The 20,618-nt window shown below is 39.4% G+C and overlaps 1 protein-coding gene across 32 annotated transcripts in view; it reads right to left on the bottom strand.

The window, feature by feature from the left end:
* The window catches only part of LOC135501822 (voltage-dependent calcium channel type A subunit alpha-1-like), a 348,627-nt gene that overhangs the window by 92,647 nt on the left and 235,362 nt on the right, over positions 1-20,618 (bottom strand). For 29 of the 32 annotated variants that reach the window (XM_064794169.1, XM_064794155.1, XM_064794185.1 and 26 more), the window contains 13 exons: positions 18,905-18,980; positions 18,417-18,544; positions 17,773-17,885; positions 17,102-17,211; positions 16,687-16,891; positions 16,434-16,554; positions 16,008-16,108; positions 9,688-9,759; positions 7,126-7,247; positions 2,759-2,868; positions 1,316-1,436; positions 536-725; positions 311-417 (listed from right to left, as the gene is read on the bottom strand). In XM_064794169.1, coding sequence (XP_064650239.1) covers positions 311-417; positions 536-725; positions 1,316-1,436; positions 2,759-2,868; positions 7,126-7,247; positions 9,688-9,759; positions 16,008-16,108; positions 16,434-16,554; positions 16,687-16,891; positions 17,102-17,211; positions 17,773-17,885; positions 18,417-18,544; positions 18,905-18,980 — 1,576 coding nt within the window. Of the gene's footprint in view, positions 1-310; positions 418-535; positions 726-1,315; positions 1,437-2,758; positions 2,869-7,125; positions 7,248-9,687; positions 9,760-12,459; positions 12,511-16,007; positions 16,109-16,433; positions 16,555-16,686; positions 16,892-17,101; positions 17,212-17,772; positions 17,886-18,416; positions 18,545-18,904; positions 18,981-20,618 lie in introns of all 32 variants that reach the window. The other 3 variants (XM_064794162.1, XM_064794157.1, XM_064794166.1) reach the window with 3 other exon arrangements.

The following is a 20,618-nucleotide window of genomic DNA, read 5'->3' as shown; positions in this document are numbered from 1 at the left end:
TTCAGTCGATACAGAAGGGCATGGTTGTTTTGCATGGAAACAACACCACTTGCTGGCTACACGCAGGTACATCATCCCACCGGCTTCATTTGGCGCGCCACCACATTATGCGCACAAACCAATGTTATAGACAGATATGATGGGTAGAAGGCAGACACAGGTTGATTGTTCATTTTACTGTTAAGAAAATAAACGAAAACACGTAAAAATTAAAAGGTTATTCGACATTGACCGGTGAGCAAATGTGATGACTGGATGAATATGCGCATTGGACCTGTACGAGAAGACTGGACATGGCGGCGTCACCTACCTGAATGCGAACGCCACGAGCGCACAGATGACGACGGCGGCATCAAGGATATTCCACAGGTCACGGCAGTACGCCCCGGGATGAAATATCACGCCAAGATCGAGAATCTGGAAAAAAAAGATAAGTAGACTTTTAAATGATTGAAAGCAATCATTCATTCGTTTTTAGCCAAAACGAGTAACATCTGAACGCAACCGAATCTGGGAGGCTGGATGCAACCCTTACCTTCAACAACATCTCAACGGTGAAGACGCCAGTGAAGACGTAATCGAAGTAGTTGAGGATGACGTTTCTGTATGAATTCTCTCTGACGGGGTCTTCCGCCGCGAGCGCGATACTACTAGCACAGATCACGATCATGATGAATAGGTCAAAGTAGCGTAGATTCACAACGAAATGGCAGAAGCGGCGGACACTGAAATAAGATGAGGGCAGAGTTAAAGTCCTTCTCCACCTCCTTCGTTTCCTACATTCTCAATTTTAGGTGGACAGTCCTGTTCTGGTAATAAATGCTGTTGTCTGTCACTATTTCCCCTATAGTCACCGTAGAGCTGGTCCTTGATACTGGTTCGGGATTGCCAGAACTCTGCTCCCACAGGGCTGCTAGTTCTTGGCATTTTTTAAGGATGTGGTTGACAGTCATGAGTTTGGGGTTGGCGGGGCAATGGTCATTCTCTCCAATTTCAAACTTTTCAAATCGCAATCTTAATTGCCTATTTAAGGCAATCCGAAGTTGCCGATCTTATGACTTTGAAATTACTGTCTAACCACAATAATGCTATATTCAAATTTTTTTGGCGAAAGTAGTATTTTCCGGACAATTTGGAAAATTAAAGAACTCCAGATGAGTATAACTGTAACTCGCTGTCACTACATGTATAGTATGCGTCAAAACTCAGTTAAAATGACTACACATCTCTCTAAAGAATGCAACGCCCTACTGACGAACTTCGGCCACGTAGCGGTGGTTGAAGTTTTGCTGGCACCCTACTGACGTCAACTTACGGATTGGTAGGACTCAATATGAACATTGAACTATAAGGCAACATGGGTTTAGGACCTCCAAATGTCTCTTGCTGTTCGCCACCTCCATCTCCTCCTGTAGCCGCGTTCGTATCGGCATTCTCTGCAAAAGAAAAAATAACATATATTTGAAAAATGTGCTTGAACTGTAATTTGTTTTGTTTAACCTGGCCTGCCTCCATATGGCCGGGTTTACATAGAGCTATATGGTACTCGGACAAACTGGTGAACAATGGCTTCATTGTGATGAACCCTTTGTGAAGCCACTGTTCGCTATTGTTTGTGGCCCATGTAACTCTATGTAACTCTATGCTACTCTATGTAATTCTATGTAAAGCAAACTTAAAGGGTTACTGCTTAAAGCAAACTTTGTACGAGCAACATTTGCCCTTCTGTAACAAAGCAATTGATGTATCATCAAGTCAAAAGCGAGTTTCTGAATAGAACTCTATTGCGGGTCTTAAACAGACAGTGTTCGTTGCCTGATCACAACTGAACGGGTTCGACCCAATATGGGGTCACCTATAACCAGTTATCATGCATTGCATTAAATGCACTAATTGGATTTTCGCTATCTGATAATGGTTTGGAGTTATACAAACATTACATTTTAAACATGACTTACCTTGTCAAAACACCCACGACAAGGTGGCTCAAGAAACATGAATTCACTGAGTGCGATTGCTACTACAAAGTTTTCTTACAAAGCCAATATGTGAAATAATGCTACACAATAGCTATCAATATTACCATCACCACCACCAACATCAACATATATAATGACAGGAGGGTAGGGATATGGGCTTACACCAGCCCAAAGGTATTCCAGTGGTAGCCAGTGGCAAATGAGTGATGCCACACTGATGGCCAGTGCCTTAATTCCAGCAGACACCAATGATGATTGAAGTAATTTGACTATACTTTCAGAGAGGTAAGTCCACTGGATATCACTGGAAATGGTTAGGAGTGCACACACAAAATCAGTTCATTCATGTTTTGCAATTTGTTTGCCATCCACAGAACATACTGATGGCTCATTTTCTTCTATGAATGATGCTAATTACGCTTATAGAATCTCATTACTAGATGCACGCAACTTTATTCAACAGAACAATCCAAGAACGCAATTTTCAAACAATGTTGAGAAACGGGGCACAGCCGCAGCCGATCTAACTTTTGATATTGGCTGTGTCCCCGGCTGTTACTTCTCACGTTGTACATGTAGTTCATCGTCTCTTTCCGAGGACAGGCCAACTCGACAAGTTGGGGTGACCCTACTTTTCAATTATGCCATGCAGCTGCCCACAAGGTCTGAACAGAAAAAGGCTTTGAAACTATAAAGGTGAACGACAAAAACAATCTTCATTTGACAGCATCATGCAAAAAGCGTTTGAGAAATCATTCTCGCAACATGTATGGCCTCACCGTTGCTTTTCGTCTTGTCCATTTCAATAGCCATGGACTTCTCCCTGTTGTCTTTGACGTTGTTCTGTTTATCATAGCCAGTGCCTGGCTGCACCTCACTGAAAGATATACTGTGAGTGAAAACGACGTCTTAGAAAGAGTATAGCTGGGAAACATAAAATGGTGCAGCAAAAATAAAAGTGTATAATGTAATGAAGGCGATGCAGCATTCGAATGGGATGGCAGGGGACAAGAGGTTCTGCAATACACTCCAAATCGATTCCCAGTCATTTTCCTGGACTTTGAGAATAATTTCAATTTGCAAACATTTGTTATTTCATTGGAAAAACTGAAAGAAATTCTGGACTCTGCCAAAAAAATTGAAGGAGCAGTAGCCTCAACTAGTCAAACGCCCTGCAATCGAGTGACTTGAACGCTGCTCCCTGCGATTTAAATCACACATCGCAGCACACATAGCAGCGATCATTACTCGAATATTTGGCAGTTAACAGTCACTTATCATGCAGGGTACATTTGAATGGAGACCGTTTAGCAAGCCTATTATCTTTGATAGGCTAAATGTACACCATTACTAAAATTTGTTGTCGATTTAAGGAAGTTATTTTATTGAAGAATGCCTAGCTTGCCATCCCATTCCACATCAGCAATGCTTGAAAAATGCAGCCAGAGCTACACAAATACAGGAAACATATACGATCATGATAATTGTTGCCTGGAAATTCACCATGCTAAGTGCCACCTCTCAAACGTATCGCTTCAAGCTAGCGAGGCACTGTAAATATCTGTAAAACAATGATGAAACATGGTGGTCTAAGTTTTAACACACCTATGACAAAACCCCAGAATAGTTTTTGATCTGCTGTCCTTATGTTATCAAGGATGGAAGTCTTTTAGAAAGTTTGATAAGTACCAATAACAGATGATAAACAGAGCCCCCTTTTTATTTAAAGACGCATAACCTTTTGTGGCCAAAACAGAGGCTATTTCCAAGTAAGACATCTCCAATTTAACCCAATTTTACTTTATTTCATATACTTCTGCAAAACCAGTAAAATCACAGCTGGTTTGTGGCTAAGATACAACACGTTTTTACCAAAACAAGCCGGCAATTCTTCTAATACTGTTCGTGTTAAAGTAAAGTCAACAAAATATCATAAAAGCATCACATTCTCATTCAAATATCAGCATTAACAGATGGAGGGGACACACAAGATGCGAAAAGAGCCAGAATTCAAAATCAAGCCGTGAATTCATAACTTGAAAAACAAGCCAAATATTAAATGGTGCACAAGCGAGGTAACTCGGTCATAATGGTGTGCTGAAATTCGAACACACAGTTTATCAAACAGCGTGTGTTTACATTTTGATGATATATGTATACATAAACACAGGGGCAAAATTAGTGACAGCGTTAAAATCATCAATGCACTACAGTGCTGTATAAGCCAGGTCAAATGGGGTTGTTCATGATTGAGGCTTTGACGAGGAGAAATCGAAAACCTGGATAAACAGGGACCAACTTAGCATTGTGGTTGCCTGTGCGATCTAACAACGAATGATCCTACACCAATTTTTGTCAGCGCAGCCAAAACTGCTTCGGGCAGCTGAGACTGGAGAGAGCAAACAGCACAATCCATGCACTCACTTGTGCCACGCCCATCTGGATACATGCCCATGTGGATGGTGCCCTTATGGATGGATGATTTTTTCGCTTCTCGGAATGACTTTTTCAGAAAGAAAATTGTCAAACAAAGGTCTTCTTTTGTTGTTTATCTTACTATCTTACTATTAGGCATGTTAGGAGATCAATGAAAAGGGAAGTGGGGACGCAAACATGCATGTTTGGACACCATGGCCATATTTTATCCTTGTTTTAACGCGAACCCCCGACACCTTTAACCTGAAGGTGGTTGGCGAGAATTTACTGGGATATAACAAAGATAGGGAATATTTAAACGACTCTAAAGTACCAACACACTAACCATCCATGTGAGCGCCATCAATGTGGAAGGGTTTCGGTCCGCAATGCACATATCCGAGGGCATGCGGTACACTCACAAACAAATTATTCAAGCCTCAATCCTGAATGACCCAAATGATTAAAAAAACAAAAAAAACAGAGGATGGAGTTTTTGTCAAAAACTCATGTAGTTCACGCATTCTTATGACAGACCAATTTATAGTAGTTTCACATACCCATTGTACGTTTCACGGTAGTAATTTTGCAGGAGTGGAGTTGTAATGTCGCTTTTGGGTGAAAAGTAATAAAGCGTAATTATCAAAGAAAGATGGCAAGAACATTGTAAAGTAATTTTTTAGAGGAAAATTGCTAGGAAAAGACGCAAGTGATTCGACTAGGGTTCTCTTGAACTACAATAGTCTATTCGTTTATGTCTTAAGCATTATGCAGTTTGATAAAACGTTTGAGAAATGTTATCCCCACACCATAGTTTAGAAAATGAAACCATTATTTGATGGAGAACAGCATTACCCCTCGTCTCTTTGTAATGAAATAGAGGTTTATATTAAGTAAACGACTAAAGGACACAGTATATACACAATCGCATGCGCCAGCAACAGCAGCAGCTACTGCAGAGTCACATGACCTTGACACTCATCCGACATAGAATCAAGCTTTTTAAATGAGTGAAGAGCCACATAGGCCATAAGATAGTGTTTTCACAGAATAATTTGGAATTTATTCAAAACGTTGAAACACATATTGTTTGGAAAGATTTTATCACCAATTAAGACACCACGTTCGTCGTGCCTTCTGATTTTTACGATTCACGAAAATTTCTGATATGATCAGCAATTAAGACACCATGTTCGTCGTTCCTTCTTATTTTTACAATTCACGAAAATTTCTGATATGATCAGCAATTAAGACACCATGTTCGTCGTTCCTTCTTATTTTTACAATTCACGAACATTTCTGATTTGATCAGCAATTAAGACACCACGTTCGTCGTGCCTTCTTATTTTTACAATTCACGAATATTTCGGATTTGATCAGCAATTAAGACACCATGTTCGTCGTGCCTTCTTATTTTTATGATTCACGAATATTTTCCGATTTGATCAGCAATTAAGACACCATGTTCGTCGTGCCTTCTTATTTTTACCATTCACGTAAATTTCCGATTTTTTAATCAGCAATTAAGACACCACATTCGTCGTGCCTTCTTATTCTTACAATTCACGAAAATTTCTGAACAAAATAGAATTTTCACAATTTTCATTTTGGTGGATTGGCAACAAGATTTTGTTCTAAACTGCTAAAGGGAGCTTGATTCCCGGTCAAATATAGTCCAGGTCATTTCAAAGCATGTTTAAATCCAAAACATGCATACTCCATAAACAGGTGCAAACTAAACACCAGATCGTAAGTATTTGTGAGTATGTTTTGGGAGGGAGAAAAAGGCCAACAGAAGAGTGCAGATCTTGTCAAATGCTTCATTACAGGCCAAGTTCAGGTTAAAATGTAACAATGACATGACACATTCATCCCACTTAAGTAAATAAAAACTGTTCCTATGCACAACGAGTGTAACGCAGCAATGGTTGCTAAGTAAAACTGTTTCTATGCACACTTTATGTTACCTAGCAATGGTTGTCAAGTAAAACTGTTGTGTTGCCGAGAAATGGTAGTTAAGTAAAACGTTTCCTATGCACTCATAGTGTAACCTAGCAACGGTTGCAAACTAAAACAGTTTTTTTCGGCATTTAGTGTTGCCTAGCAATTGTTGCTAATATTACCTAGCAACTGTTGCTAAGTAAATTTGTCTTTATGTACATTTGGCTGCTGTGCATTTGTCACAGTGCAACAACAACAACTGTCCAACTGAACTACTGAATTTGTTTTCAGGATTCTTTGTTGAGTTTGAGCCTTAACTGATTTCTTCCATGCCAACATCTGAAAACTTTGGGAGCTGTTATCTCTTCGAGTAACGTCATTCTTTTTTGATAAAACATTCATACTTCCATCACGTTAAGATCTAGACACTGTGCTTGTCAGAAGTAACATATCTTTCTTTGTGCGCTATTACAGTCTATGAATTCGGCAGTGGTGCCTTTCAATTCATACATATCCCAGTTGATATTTCAGCAGGGACGGTAGGTTTCATAGGCGTAGTAGATATAGGTTTAAGGACACTACAGTGTTATTGTGCCACAGAGCTATGTGTGAAATATTTCATATACAACTCATGACAAATCAACGCATACAAAAAGTTCTGTTACTTTTGACCATAACAGCAATTGTTGCCCAAAACAGGCCACCTTCAAGCTTACAGGAATCGAATTCAGTGGCTTGTCAAAGGCTTCGAACATTTATAGTACAAACAAAGGCGAGAAGGGCTACTTACAAGTTGAAGTTTCCTGTCTTTGGGTCCTCATTGTTCTGTGGGGACGGTGGGCAGATGTTGACCATGGGCGGGTCGATGCCAGTGAACTCGCTACCAATCTCCGCCGCATGTTCTTCTTTGCGCTGGAAAGACAACAAAACATTACCAAACACTGGACTTTGTCAACGGAATCAAAAATGGATGAAATGGCACCATTTTTGAGTAAACCTAATTTAACAAGACCATATAAGATGTTGTCAATAAGTTCTCTTGCGCTTACAGTGACTTTCTTATGTTTATGTGCACCCATGTTTCTCACCAAAACCTGTGGTTTTCAGAACTCTTTATCCCAGAGTACATATTTGTGAGGTCTGAATTTTGTTTTTTCAAGAAGTTATAACTTTATTTTTTGATAACATCAAGTATGGATTAATCTATACTTGATAACATGTTGTTAAAAGTTGAACACTATAGACAAAACTGAAAGAAATTAAAAGAACTGCAAGGGCTATTGTGACGTCTGGTGGAATCCACCATTCTGCAACCAGATATGGCCCATATTCACAATAAATGTGATAGAAAAAACACTCTAAACGTGATTTACTTTTTACCCCAGTTTTTAAAAATCAAACCTCTTTCAATTGAATATATTATCTAAAGTTTACACCCACTACAAGTTATGTGGATGAACATTCGGATGATGAGGACACAAAAGATTCAAATTTTTCAGTAAATATATAGTTAGAGTATCACCAGTCAAGCAAAGATCCCCGAATTGCAAACTGTTGCCAAAACAAGCTATTTTGTCAGGACACTCGCCAATTGGTTGTACTTGTACCACCATGGCTTAGTCGACCTGGAGTTTTGAGAGGGTTGTCGCTCGAATTGGCACAACTCGCTGTTCCGAGACCTTTGCTTAAATGATGACCACACGTCTTTCACTGCCAACTCGTTTCAGGAACTAACAGAAAACAATCTCTTCATCATTTGACACGGTCGAAACATTCAGAGGTGGTAACTTACAAAATATTAATCTCTTTATACTGAACTTACATTTCAAGGTTTAACAACACAAAATTTAGCACCAATTTAATCATTTCAAACATGTCAAAGGATTAGAACGTGTCGACAACAACGAACCAAACACTGACTACGATATCTTTCCAACTTAGCAGACTACTCAATGATATCAATTCAACTGGAATCTTGAAAGAGTGCTGTGGGGTCCAAACGACCTGTATTCCGCAGCTGTCTTAAAGGGACAACTTTGGCATCGTATTTACCTATCCAGGAAGCTAATACCCCTGCTTGTCACCATGCGTCGCCACAGGTAGTAACACACAAATGGTGATCACTAATAATGATTTTCACCAGTGTTGCCGAGTGTATTTCAGGCAGGCCTACGGTTACATGTCGTTCTAGTGCATTGTTTATCGTAGTTTGATTTTTGTTCACATCCTGTTTGTTGGAGAATTAACAGTCGTGCTGGAAGCCATTTTAGTGTCATGGAAAACCAGCATACCTCATTGCCAAGTTGTCTCTTTAAGGAAGTTCCAGCTATGCGATTAGTTAATTCTGTCCAGAAATATTTTGCACTCTTTATGCAACCCTAGAAACATATCTTTCAACATAAGAAAACCCCCTTTGTGCAATCATTTTGCAATACTACTCTCTTATCAGAAATTCTCCATTAAATTGACGTTTAGAAGTATTTCAGACAAGACAGTAGAACAATCTGGGCCTATAATCATTTCGGAATAAAAGGCCGCATGGGTATCTAGTCGAGGTCCATTGCTTTCTTAATCAACGACATGGCCACAATATTTTTCCAAAGCGCCATCATGGACTGGGTGTGTGATTTCTGCAGCCATGATGCATGTGTACACACAATTATGCACACTCCATAGGCACGAGATAGGGCTGCCAACGGCAAGAGAGGATATCTATGGAAATAACTCAAATCGTATTGGCCAATAGGGCATAAGCACACTGAATCTAGAAGCTAACGAAACAGAAAATAGAGACAAGCACAATCAACCGAGCGCAAACAACAAACAATACGGCAACTATGATGTGAACTCACTCTCCATTAAACTACAAGTACAACTATGTCCACTATTGCATCACAGGCATTGCAGGGAGGATTTGGGGAGTCTATATCAAATCCTCTTCGATAAGAAGGGTATGCAGATACGTTCGTCACTCAGGCAATGACAGCTAGCCATAATAAACAACTTATGATCACAACTAATATCATTTTCCCGTCCACTGATTTTTTTACAAAAGTTGTCGCCAAGCAACCAAAGGTTTCGCTATCTTCTTCTTCAGCCTTTTCTCCAGACAATTATGTAGATAATTGCTGTTAAATGGATCCCATATTAAGGCAAAAGTTGATTTTAGACCAGTATTTGATGTGATAAGAATCAATTATGTCTTCAAGGTGTATGATTCTCACAGCTTCTAGGACGAAGGGGTCTATGGGCACCTAAACATTATCGGCAACAACGAACAAACACGACCAATTTGGACAAGGTACCACCATAGGCAAGCTTGGGCACATTCAACCTGTAATCTAGGTCTTACCAGAGAGTTATACGCTGTTGGCGAATCACTAGGTATGAGGTTTATGGTAATGCTCCGAAGTCGCTCTATACGCTACAATCAACCAAGGTAAAAGTGAGGCAAGCAAATCACACAAAATAAAACGTGAAATGCGCTGTTGTGATCGAAATCAACCGGCAGCCGTATAAAGTAATAACGTGTGCACGCAAAATCAAACCGTGCTAAGCAGTGAATTAAGAATTGCCACCAACAGAAGCTTCGTGGAAATCAGCGAAAGCCAAAAACACCTTTGTCTATTTCTGCTCGAAAGAAATATTTTTGCATCACATCATTCAACTCGACTTCAAACTAAATGCTACATGTAATATTGTATTATCCCTATCCATGTCACTCTAGCCATCCCAGGCTGTTTGATTGTGGTGAGGTGATACTTTGACAACCATATAGGTCTACTCTGCATCCATCCTTAAAATGTGTCGCCAGACTACAATACTGGTTCTAGGTATACCACAAGGCCTGGGCTAAAGATTCCAAAATCCATATTGTAGACGAATTAACAACAACCATGGGATCCCCTTATATATGTACTTTCACTTTGTGTGCAGATCGAGTATTTTCATCACATCTAAATATCTTGTATCTAATAGATAGTTATATGCCTAGAGGTAATTTCCAAAACGTGTCCAAAACTATGTGCATTTAACGTTCAAAGTAGGGAAAATAAAATCTATCAAAATAAATGTATGTATAACGTAGTATTTTAGTAGCCTAAAATCAACATTTTCAAGCAAACTGTAATGTATTGATGGTAACCTTAACAGAGAAATTGCTCTGAGTCTGATTTGTGTCAATTATGACTGATTTAAAAAAAAACTAACTTAAAAAACGTTCTATCACAGACCTGTGACCAACACAAGGTCATTTATTGACCTTGACAGCAGGCAATGCAAGGTTACTTGTTGACCTGGGATGAAAGTTGTAAAATAATTGCCGACTATGAGTGAACAGTGTCATTTGCCAAACATAAACCTTTCAACAAGGTCATTTGCTGTTTATTCAAAAAGGGCATTTGCTCACCTTTCAGAAAGGTCATTGGCTGATCGAACTCTCAACAAGGTCATTTGCTGACTATTGAACAAGGTCATTTGCTGACCTTTTAACAACTGAACTTTCTTCAAGTTTATAAGCCGACCAAAGAGCAACTTTTCTGTCAAAAACAGCTTTTCCTTTCAAAAGTGTAAAGGAACTAACTCCCTTCAGTTCTTTAAATGCAAGACAAATTTCGAGAAACAATAATACATGAAAATAACTTTGCAAATCACATGAAAACTTAAGCATGAAAATTGAAGAAAAAACCCATTTGTTTGACCAAATATGCACTTATGAAGTTCTCTGTGACATAAAAACGTTTTCAACTGATGGAAAAAACCTTAAATAATTATCATGCAAATTGAATGTAATCAATGGTAATTACTTTGATAATAAAGATATTCATGTAAAACTCAAGAAAAGAACCCATGGCAAGACATTAACTTTTTGCCTGGGTCAGAAATGAAAGTGGAAATAAAGGATGACAGGCAGGATGTTACAACAAAAATAATTTTCCTTCACCAATTGAAAGTGTTTCCCAAAACCTTGAAGTATTAAACCTCCTCCAAAATAGGGAGGTTGAGAACAGCGACTTATACGTATACCGATAAAACTCTGTAAAAAGAGGGCGAGTTTTGTTTACGATTCTATCCATATACGTAAAAGGATCCTAACCAAGATGCAGAGATATCAAACGGATTTTATCACAATACCGCGGCATGGTGGCCCAGAAAAGGTGTCCAAATAACGATAGCTAGGTGAACAATCAACTTCTATTGTTCCCCTTTTCTCGGCACCCTGTAGAGGATTGGACAGCTTAAAACCCCTATTCATGTATTATGCAATTCTTGGCAACTTTCTGTCTTTCATGTGAATTTAATTTCATGAGACTTTTGGACGAAACAAGTTCTATTGGTCAATTCTGAACAACCTCTGTATCGTTCACAAGCCAAGAGGAACTCTAATGTGCCCCCTCTAAAGTGCCGCACAAACGAGCAATTTAAATTGCCAGCTACGAAAATCGCTTGTTTGCTATGTTCATTGCTGGTTTCAGCAACTTGCCAGTCAACATCCAACCCAGCGATTACCAGTTTCACTTGCAGACAAGAGATCCTTTTGTCGCACAGAGCAATGATAAGTTAGCTGCGATTAATATCGTTCGTTTGCGCAGCGCTTAAAACGGCACGAAGATGTTTCGACTATGTTCATGAAATTATCACCACACGTTTCTCAGCGCACAGAGGAAGATGAGCAAAGATGGAAAACCAGAGGAACGTGCGTGACAGCAAGAGTAGATGCCGGCCATTTTTCAAAAAGTCAAACTGCCTATCGTTCATGTAAACTGTTGCGGTTTTAGTTCGCAGATGTTGCAAACGACCTCAAATTGTGTAAATTCTATTCCTTTAAAAATCTTTGCAATCTCGCAATAATAAATCAGTGCGTAAATTTGGGCGTTTGCAGTAATTTTTGTGTGGAAGGAATTCATTCCTAATTCCAAAATATCGGTGACTTTGAATATCCCACAACTTTATATCCTTCAAATTCTCAAATTATCACGAGCTGGTATCGACAATTATTGCCTTTCCTGCAAAGATCGATTTTGTTTTACGTGATTATAGGTGTAGGCAGTAAACAAAAGGAATAACGGCCACCACAATAGTCATTCTGAATTATGAATTGGCCCACAGAGGGCGTTCTAACCACCTGTTCGTCGGCAAATTCTGCCTCGGCTTGCGCTTTAGCTTCTTGACGACGCTGAAAACAATTCAATACAACACGGTGATGTAAACAAAAAAACATCGATGCATTCTTTGAAGCAGGGGTGGTCCACAGTTAATGCGGTGAGACAGTAACAAGCAGACACCAGATCCTATAGGGCAGGGTGTAGTGCTGAAGTGATGGGAGGGTGTTGAGAATCATGCCGATATTCACGCTGACCCATAGCATTTATATACCCATATACTTAAGCTGGTTCATCATCTATATGATATGGCTCTTCATCGGCCAGTTTTGAAGAAGGTAGCTGACATTTATAGGCATGATTCCCAAACCCTCGGCTTTTTTAGACAGAACCAACGTGCCCACCATTCACATCCTGAGACGAAATTAGTACAACAAAACGTCAACTTAAGACATCAAGCATGCTCAAGGATTTAACGTTGTGGAAAACTAACTCTAAAAGCTGAATATGTTTTGTTAAGGTTAAACTAATGTGAGGCATTTAGGAGCTTCCCAAAATATCATTATGCATGCACTAGTGAACTACGACCATACACAACCTTTGAATCAAAACATATGAGAAACCTCATCTCGACTAAGACGTCCAAGGGCCACCTTTTTGTATTTTTTTGAAACTCCGTGAAATATTATCACTTCACTGACAAGACTGAAGACATGTTCAGAATCTGTCTTGATGAAAAGGACAGGCTTACGTTAATTACAGAGGATTCGGTGCCAATGCAAACAGCTAGCTTCTGCTATGTCAAGACCGGTGATGCATGGCTCTATGATAAGGGTCAGAGGTCAAGATTATTAGATATGTTAGATGAAGGTCAGAGACAGATAAAGTCAAGGTCAAAGAAAAGGAAGATGCGGTTTGGAAATATTTTCAGGAGGAAGAAATCCACAGTTGAAATTTGAAATTGTTTTGATCTAAATTCTACATGTCAATTTACTATTTTCCTACAACAACAGCCATACATGTTTATATCAAATCAAAACAATTGTTTAGCATATCTCTACTCTAAAACACTGAACTAAAATAGGAACCGTACTTGAAATATTCATTGCAGTCAATTAATATTTTTAAACAATATTCTAAAAACAATTTTGAGCCATTTTATCAGTAATACACCTATCGTTACGACGCTGATATGGCTGAGGAAAACACGTTAAAGAACAACTAGGCTAAATAATAAAGTTTAAGCACTAACATCTATTGGTTAGAAATAGCAGAATTCTACATAATATTCTTTTTAAAAAGACATTTCTACACATTTGTTAGTAGCTCAAACGTGATGTGTTTAAGTTATATCCACAGGCAAGACCTAATGTTGCAACATCAATGAACAACACGGAAATGCAATGCTTGTAAAACTCCATCCAATTGTCATCGAAGTTTCTACATACTAAATCACACTCTGTACAACATCAGAGATAAATCTACTCTAGGATAACTAATCGGGCTCCAACTTGTCGAACTGTGCCTTGGCAAAAAATGTTGAATAACTCCAATGATATCAATAGATTTGCCTAACTTTGGCAACATGAAGCTGATCTACAGACACAAAATGTTGAATACCTCCAATGATATCAATAGATTTGCCTAACTTTGGCAACATGAAGCTGATCTACAGACACAAAATGTTGAATAACTCCAAGAATATCAATAGATTTGCCTAACTTTGGCAACATGAAGCTCATATCAAGTCAATTTCATCTCATTTTGTTTGATATCATTCGCACTTTAGAAAATCACATTGTTTACACTTCGGCAAACCAAGCAGGTTTAGTCGTTTGTCGTTGATTATTATTGGTGATCAAACTCATAGAACAATAGGGTGGTCTAGTCAGAAATCTCCTATCCCAGGTTCCGCAAATCGCACTTTTGCCGAAACAATTGAATTGGATAATAACACCTATTGCTGCTATTCTTAATCTTACAGACAAATTTTTAAGTCAGGATTTTTAAGTCTTTTTAGCAAAAAATTATATTCAGTAATACAAAATTGAACATACCAAGCCTATGCAATTTTGACTTCACTACGTTTTCAACTCATGTATTAAGTGAAACTGGAAGCCCCGTCCATTTAAAAAAAATTAACATTTCTTGATGCATGACATCAGTTTTGACAACACCGCACAACGTTCTATTTGACTAGTACTAATTGCAGTGCTACTCATTGACTACACTTCATTCACAGTTCAGTGGGTTCTTTTCAAGTTACATATACGTGTAAGCTGAACTACCGGTCTCAGAAGTTAAGAGGAATTTGTTGCCTAGTGACCAACTGTTTGCTAGGATGTCACCATGGTAACCTATAGCAACAATAGCTATAGCAACATTTCGTTATCATGGCTAGTTTGGCGACAACTGCTACTAACCATACTGGCCATGATTTAGAAGACTATTTTACTTAGTGATCAAAATGATTACACCTGGTTGCTAGGATGTCAACACAGTAACCCATAGCAACAGTAGCTATAGCAACATATTGTTACCATCGCTAGTATGGCCATTGCTTAATGCTGCAGTTTGAACTGAAAGCAACAATTTGGCAGCTGGAACTGACTGTCCTATAATTGAAAAGAACCATAAGATGTACAAGTTACTATATATACACAAGATTTACAATAACTCTACAACTAATTTATATTCGAGCTCAATGAGCGAAGGTTTCCATACCTTTAGCTGCAGAGCAATAATGTAAGACGCCTTGTTAATATATATTTACAGCAGAAATGTACAAGAGTAAAGCGGATCACCCATAATTGATCACGAAACGGCAAAATCGTTTTTCTTTTCGCTTTCTTTTTCTCACCTTTGGTTATGCTATCAACTCTTGTTCTTGGAGAGAAAAAGTTTTAACTTTAGGATCGAAGTCTTTTTATATCACTAAATATCATAGAGGTGGCAACTAGTTTTTGTCATAGTGATAATGTCATCTGATCTTCAGATCATCACTGTATTTTCCACAAAAACAAAACACTGGGAAAATCTGGGACATTCAAAGGAATTTCAATGATCAAAATTAAAAAATGTATGGGCACATATAGTTTTCATCATACAAATCTAACCTGGTCAAACTGTTTGAAGAGAGAAGATAAGACTTTCATAAATATGTGACAGTGACAGATAATGAAGTAGAAAGCATGAAATGAGAAAAGGAAATGAGAATCACACAAAAAAAAGAACGAGTGAAAACAAATTATAGCTTTGCAAAGATTTGCAGCCGGAACACCTGACTGGAAAGCCCAGGCGGGGAGTGAAATTCCCAAGAGGCGACATGCGCTTTGCTTGCTTATAGCACTGATAGGCAATTGCAATTATCACCCTGAAATAAGGATTATTTTAACTGCATACTATGAAATTTGCTGCGGTTAGTTGTTAAGCAATTTTCATAGTTGCTCTGATGGTTGGCATGCACTTTTTGTGGTTGCTATGGAGGTTGCTAGGCAATTTGCATTGCTGCTAAGCAACCACCAAAGCAATCACTGGTTGCTAAGGTGATTTCCTTTGCACTTAAACCTACCCTTTCTTCTTCCTCCTCTGCCTCCTCCTCAGCAGCAGTAAGTTCCTGGGCATTTGCCAAGTTGTCAACAGCGATAGCCAAGAAGACATTCAGTAGGGTGTCTGGTCGAATGGTCAAGGAAACCCTTTCAAACAATTTAAAACAGCAGATCACAACCTGAGTCAGGTCGAGCTGAAAGAACTTACTGTCAGCACTTGGTAACGATATTTTTCTCACCCATGCAACTGAAATTGATGTAATTTTCTTTCAGAGAAAGAAATCAGTTTTACACACACCTGCATCCTCATCCCGACTAAGTTATCCGCTCTGTCCTCCCAAAGAACTCTCCCAAAGACTTAATCAACATTATGATGACAGCAAGCCCCCCCCCCCCCTCAAGTATTGCCATCAGAGAGATCAAAATGGCAGGCTATTGAGAAAGGATACAGTTACCGAAGAGCACGAGGATGATGAAGTAGAGGGAATACCACATTCCGTTGCCGTCAACACCTCCCCGCGATTGAATACCATAATACATCACCACGTTCCAATCCTCACCAGTTAGGATCTGCAAACAAAGAAAACAGTTTTGAAATATTGAGTTGAGAGCATGTGATGAGCTCTAATTTGACTCTTGGCTCTTTCCCACGATTTCCACGAACCAGAACCCAAGCACTAAACTACGTTTGGCCTTACTTACCTGGAACACTGTTAATAAGGCCATATTGAATGTGTCAAAGTGTTGTGCGGGCCTGCCGTCGGGGAAGTTCCACTCTCCTCCAAAGAGCTGCATCCCAAGCAGGGCGAAGATGACGATGAACAAGAAGAGCAGGAACAAGAGGGAGATGATGGACCGCATACTGTTAAGTAGGGACACGACCAGATTACGCAAGGACACCCAGTATCTGAAAGAGATCGCATACTGTTAAGTAGGGACACAACCAGATAACAATGAGTTTATAATTAATAAGGCAGGCCTAAACATTGTGACCTGCACTATTTCTTGGGTCGTGCACGATCTCTGGTGCATGCTCTTAAAAGAACCAGACTTGTGCACTTTGGACTGCGTAACTTACATAAACAGACTCCTCTAGCTGTTTTCTAGCACTCCTTACCTGGTAACTTTGAATATCCTAAGCAGTCGAAGAGCCCGAAGCACACTGAGACCAAATGAACCCTCTTTGAATGATGACCAGATGACTTCGAATATGCTGCCGCCAATGACCTGAAAACAGACAGAGATTGTCTCTCAATTCCTCAACACCTTTTTAATCATAAACAAAATAGATAAATGCAGATTCTTATAAAGCATTGTGTACAACATTCCCATTCTCTGTACGTCTATTCCCCAGCCTCATCTCAAAATCATTCTGCTGAAATTAAGGAGATCACATACTGCGTTACACTTGGCTATTCCGGGCATAGTATACAAAGAGGTCGGGATATGCCTCGAACCAACATCCTGCCGATCAAGATTTGGATGCTCTTCCAAGGAACTACCGTGCTCCCTCATTCTATAGCATCCAACCATCCCCTTTAGCTCCATGTTCCTGGTTAAACTACATTCATTGTAAAATTGAATATCCATTAAGTTATCTGTGCTAAAAACTGACAACGCATGCATAAAACATGATCTTATATTCATTCCATATTTTTTCCACATTTTTCCTAATTGTAATAAATCAACTCGAACGCAATGGTATGGTCAACTCAAAATATTGGTTTCAGCGCATACCGCGTTTTGCAACGAAGTCTAACATTGCATCGCTTCATATACTGTACTTACGAGGCAATCGAATATGTTGAATGAAGATTGGAAGTAGTGACGTATGCCGAGCCCATACATCTTGATAAGCATCTCACCCATGAACAGTCCCAGGAATACAAACTCGGCATAGACTGAAATGAGAAGCATTCATAGACATGATTTACTATGTACAGTGACATACGACTATCTATATTTCAGCTTAAAAGGGACTATAGAATTGGGTCCCATTGTTCAAAACAAGTTGGACACCAACTTGGCATTACCTTTGACTGGATTTTAGAATATTTTTCCGTCACGTTTTCAAAATTGTGGAGTATCTAGTTATTTCTATCAATATCCAAAGTGGAGCCTCAAGGCATTTTCCTTTTCAACATCCAGCTGTTAAGAAGCACTTTTTTCATTGACATCATTCAGTCAAAATAAGTATCAATACTCCATATTTGACTTAGCACCTCTCCTATAGTGACCCAGTGTAAGTGTGTAAGTGTGCAAGTGTAAGTGTAAGTGATTGGACATGTTGGAACGAACTGGGACTGGGAGCCTGTTGATAGGCTGGCCACAGTGGCCTGGAGAGATTTACAGCTCAAACACTCGTTGCAGTTTGATATGAACTTTACAGGTTAAGCACCCAAGAAGGAGAATCGTACGATGGAAAAACTTACACAGGAATATGGTGAGCCATTCTGGTTGATTGTAGTGTTCAATGGCGACGCATATCGTGTTGAGAGCGACAAGCACGATGACAGTCCAGTAGAACGCTTGACTCTTCACTGCTCGTCGCACCATGAATCTAAAAGAAAAGAACATCTTTGTTCCCACGCATAATAATAGGGTGTCCATTTCGAACGATTTGTTGAAGACGAGGTCCGAAATAGATAAAGTGTGAATTGGGCAACACCTGGTCCAGAAAGATAACAAAGGCCTTATATTCATTTCGGACAGTCTAATGAACCATTTGGACCAACTGCTATTACTTACAAACAATTAGGTATTGGAAAGTGTGAAAGAAGATTTGAGAAGAATCGACGGCCATTTTTGAGGGCTTTCCCTTGGTAAAATCGATCCCTGCAGCATAAGCTTTATGACCAATTCGGGCGATCTGGTGAACCATTTTGATTACCATCTTTCAACGCACGCTATCGGTACATACCTGAACCGTTTCTCGGCTCTCCAAAATGATGCACATTTTGGGTTCTTCTTTTGTTGCATACCCATGTAGGGATTTTCTGAAATGTGAGACGCAGACGTTGGAGATGTTGTCGATGAGCTAATGAGCAGTAGAAAGCTCCACCGCTGTTTCAATTGAAAACCAATTTTCCCCAAAGATTTATTCAAGGCACTGCATATATAGAACTCCTTTTCCTCGATGTAGTCAAACCCTGATCCTCTTTTTCATTCTTCAGGTCAGAACCTGACCTGATTGACCGTTAAAAAACTGAACAGAACAAAATTAAGCTCCAAAGGAATCGCTTGTAAGACATTCTCCTATTTCAATTTCTTCCACTTCTTCTTCTTCGGCGTTCAACTCCTATTTCAATGAGATAATACATTCCTGGTTTTACAAAGTTATGATCTCAAGTACCGATTAGATTTAAGAAATTATGACAGTACACACAAACACAGAACACCTTCACACGTTCCACACGTTCTTCTTTGCAGGGAAACTGAAGGAGCTGGTCAATAGGGGATGTCATTCAGAAGATACAGTCACAAGGACACACAGACACACACAGCATCTACAACTACACAGCTTCTAAAACTCCGAAGTCAGCTATGGGAATGCAATTCGGACCGACAGTTTGGTTGAGGACCGAATTATATACTTGATGATACACAGTCACTCTCACTACAATGATGATGACTTCACTTAGGAAGTCAGGTTATCACGTACTTACACCAACACTTTTTCATGTAGGCCTACCAACTGTGTGTTCTTAACTAGATGACATTAGTAGTTCTTACATGACACAACATGATTATACCACAGATTGCAGTTGCAGCTGACTGCAGGATAAAACATGTCGCTAAATATTGCAAAATTTGCAGGCAGATTATTTCCCACTGTTAACAACAAAAATCTGAGCAGCACAACGTCGCAACTGCAGTTTTTGTGCGGGTAATCACCTCAGACAGGAATCATTGGTTACTATTCATGAGAATTGTGACTTGTGACGGGGAATTCAAAGGGTAAGGGATAAACAGTGAGGACACAGATTGATTAATATCGGTCGGATTCATATTCGCGCCAGCGCTTACCTAGATTAGCACCAGATGCAGCTGCTACAAAACAAAGACAACAAATGATTTAGAACCTGACACGCAAATCACGCCATGAGAATTTAGTCCATTTTTTGAGACTTAAGGCCCGTTATCATATTGTTTATGAAAATACTAGTTTTGAGTAGGCCGTACTCGTCAGAAGCAAATCTGATATCCCTTGCTTTGACAGCAGTTGCACAACACTGCATTCTGGTAAGTTCCTCAAGCAACATTCGTACAATTACAGAATGGTCATACGACATTTGTTATCTATCAATGGCTCAATGTTCTCGGTTGGTTAACACTGCATGGGTTCATTGATGGGATGATAGCTCTACAGAGGTTGTGCAGATGACGTCATCACGGGATAGACACCATTTTGATGTCATATTGATGTCACCGACTTACATGGCACACTGTCATCGGCGCAACAATAACCGGAGTCTAAAGTCGGGTGACGTATCAACCATGACATTTACCCACATGAACACTTTGTAGGCGACGTCAGCAGGGCCAAAGCTTGTGCCTGATTGATATCAATGCCCAGCCTTTTTATAGGCTTGTTATCTGTTCTTCGTTTTAGGATTAGTGCCAGAAATGCACTG

This window comes from Lineus longissimus, chromosome 17 (genome assembly GCF_910592395.1).
Source record: "Lineus longissimus chromosome 17, tnLinLong1.2, whole genome shotgun sequence".
NCBI lineage: Eukaryota > Metazoa > Nemertea > Pilidiophora > Heteronemertea > Lineidae > Lineus > Lineus longissimus.
Note: the sequence above shows the minus strand (reverse complement) of the source record. Positions and strands in the feature narration are given on the sequence as shown.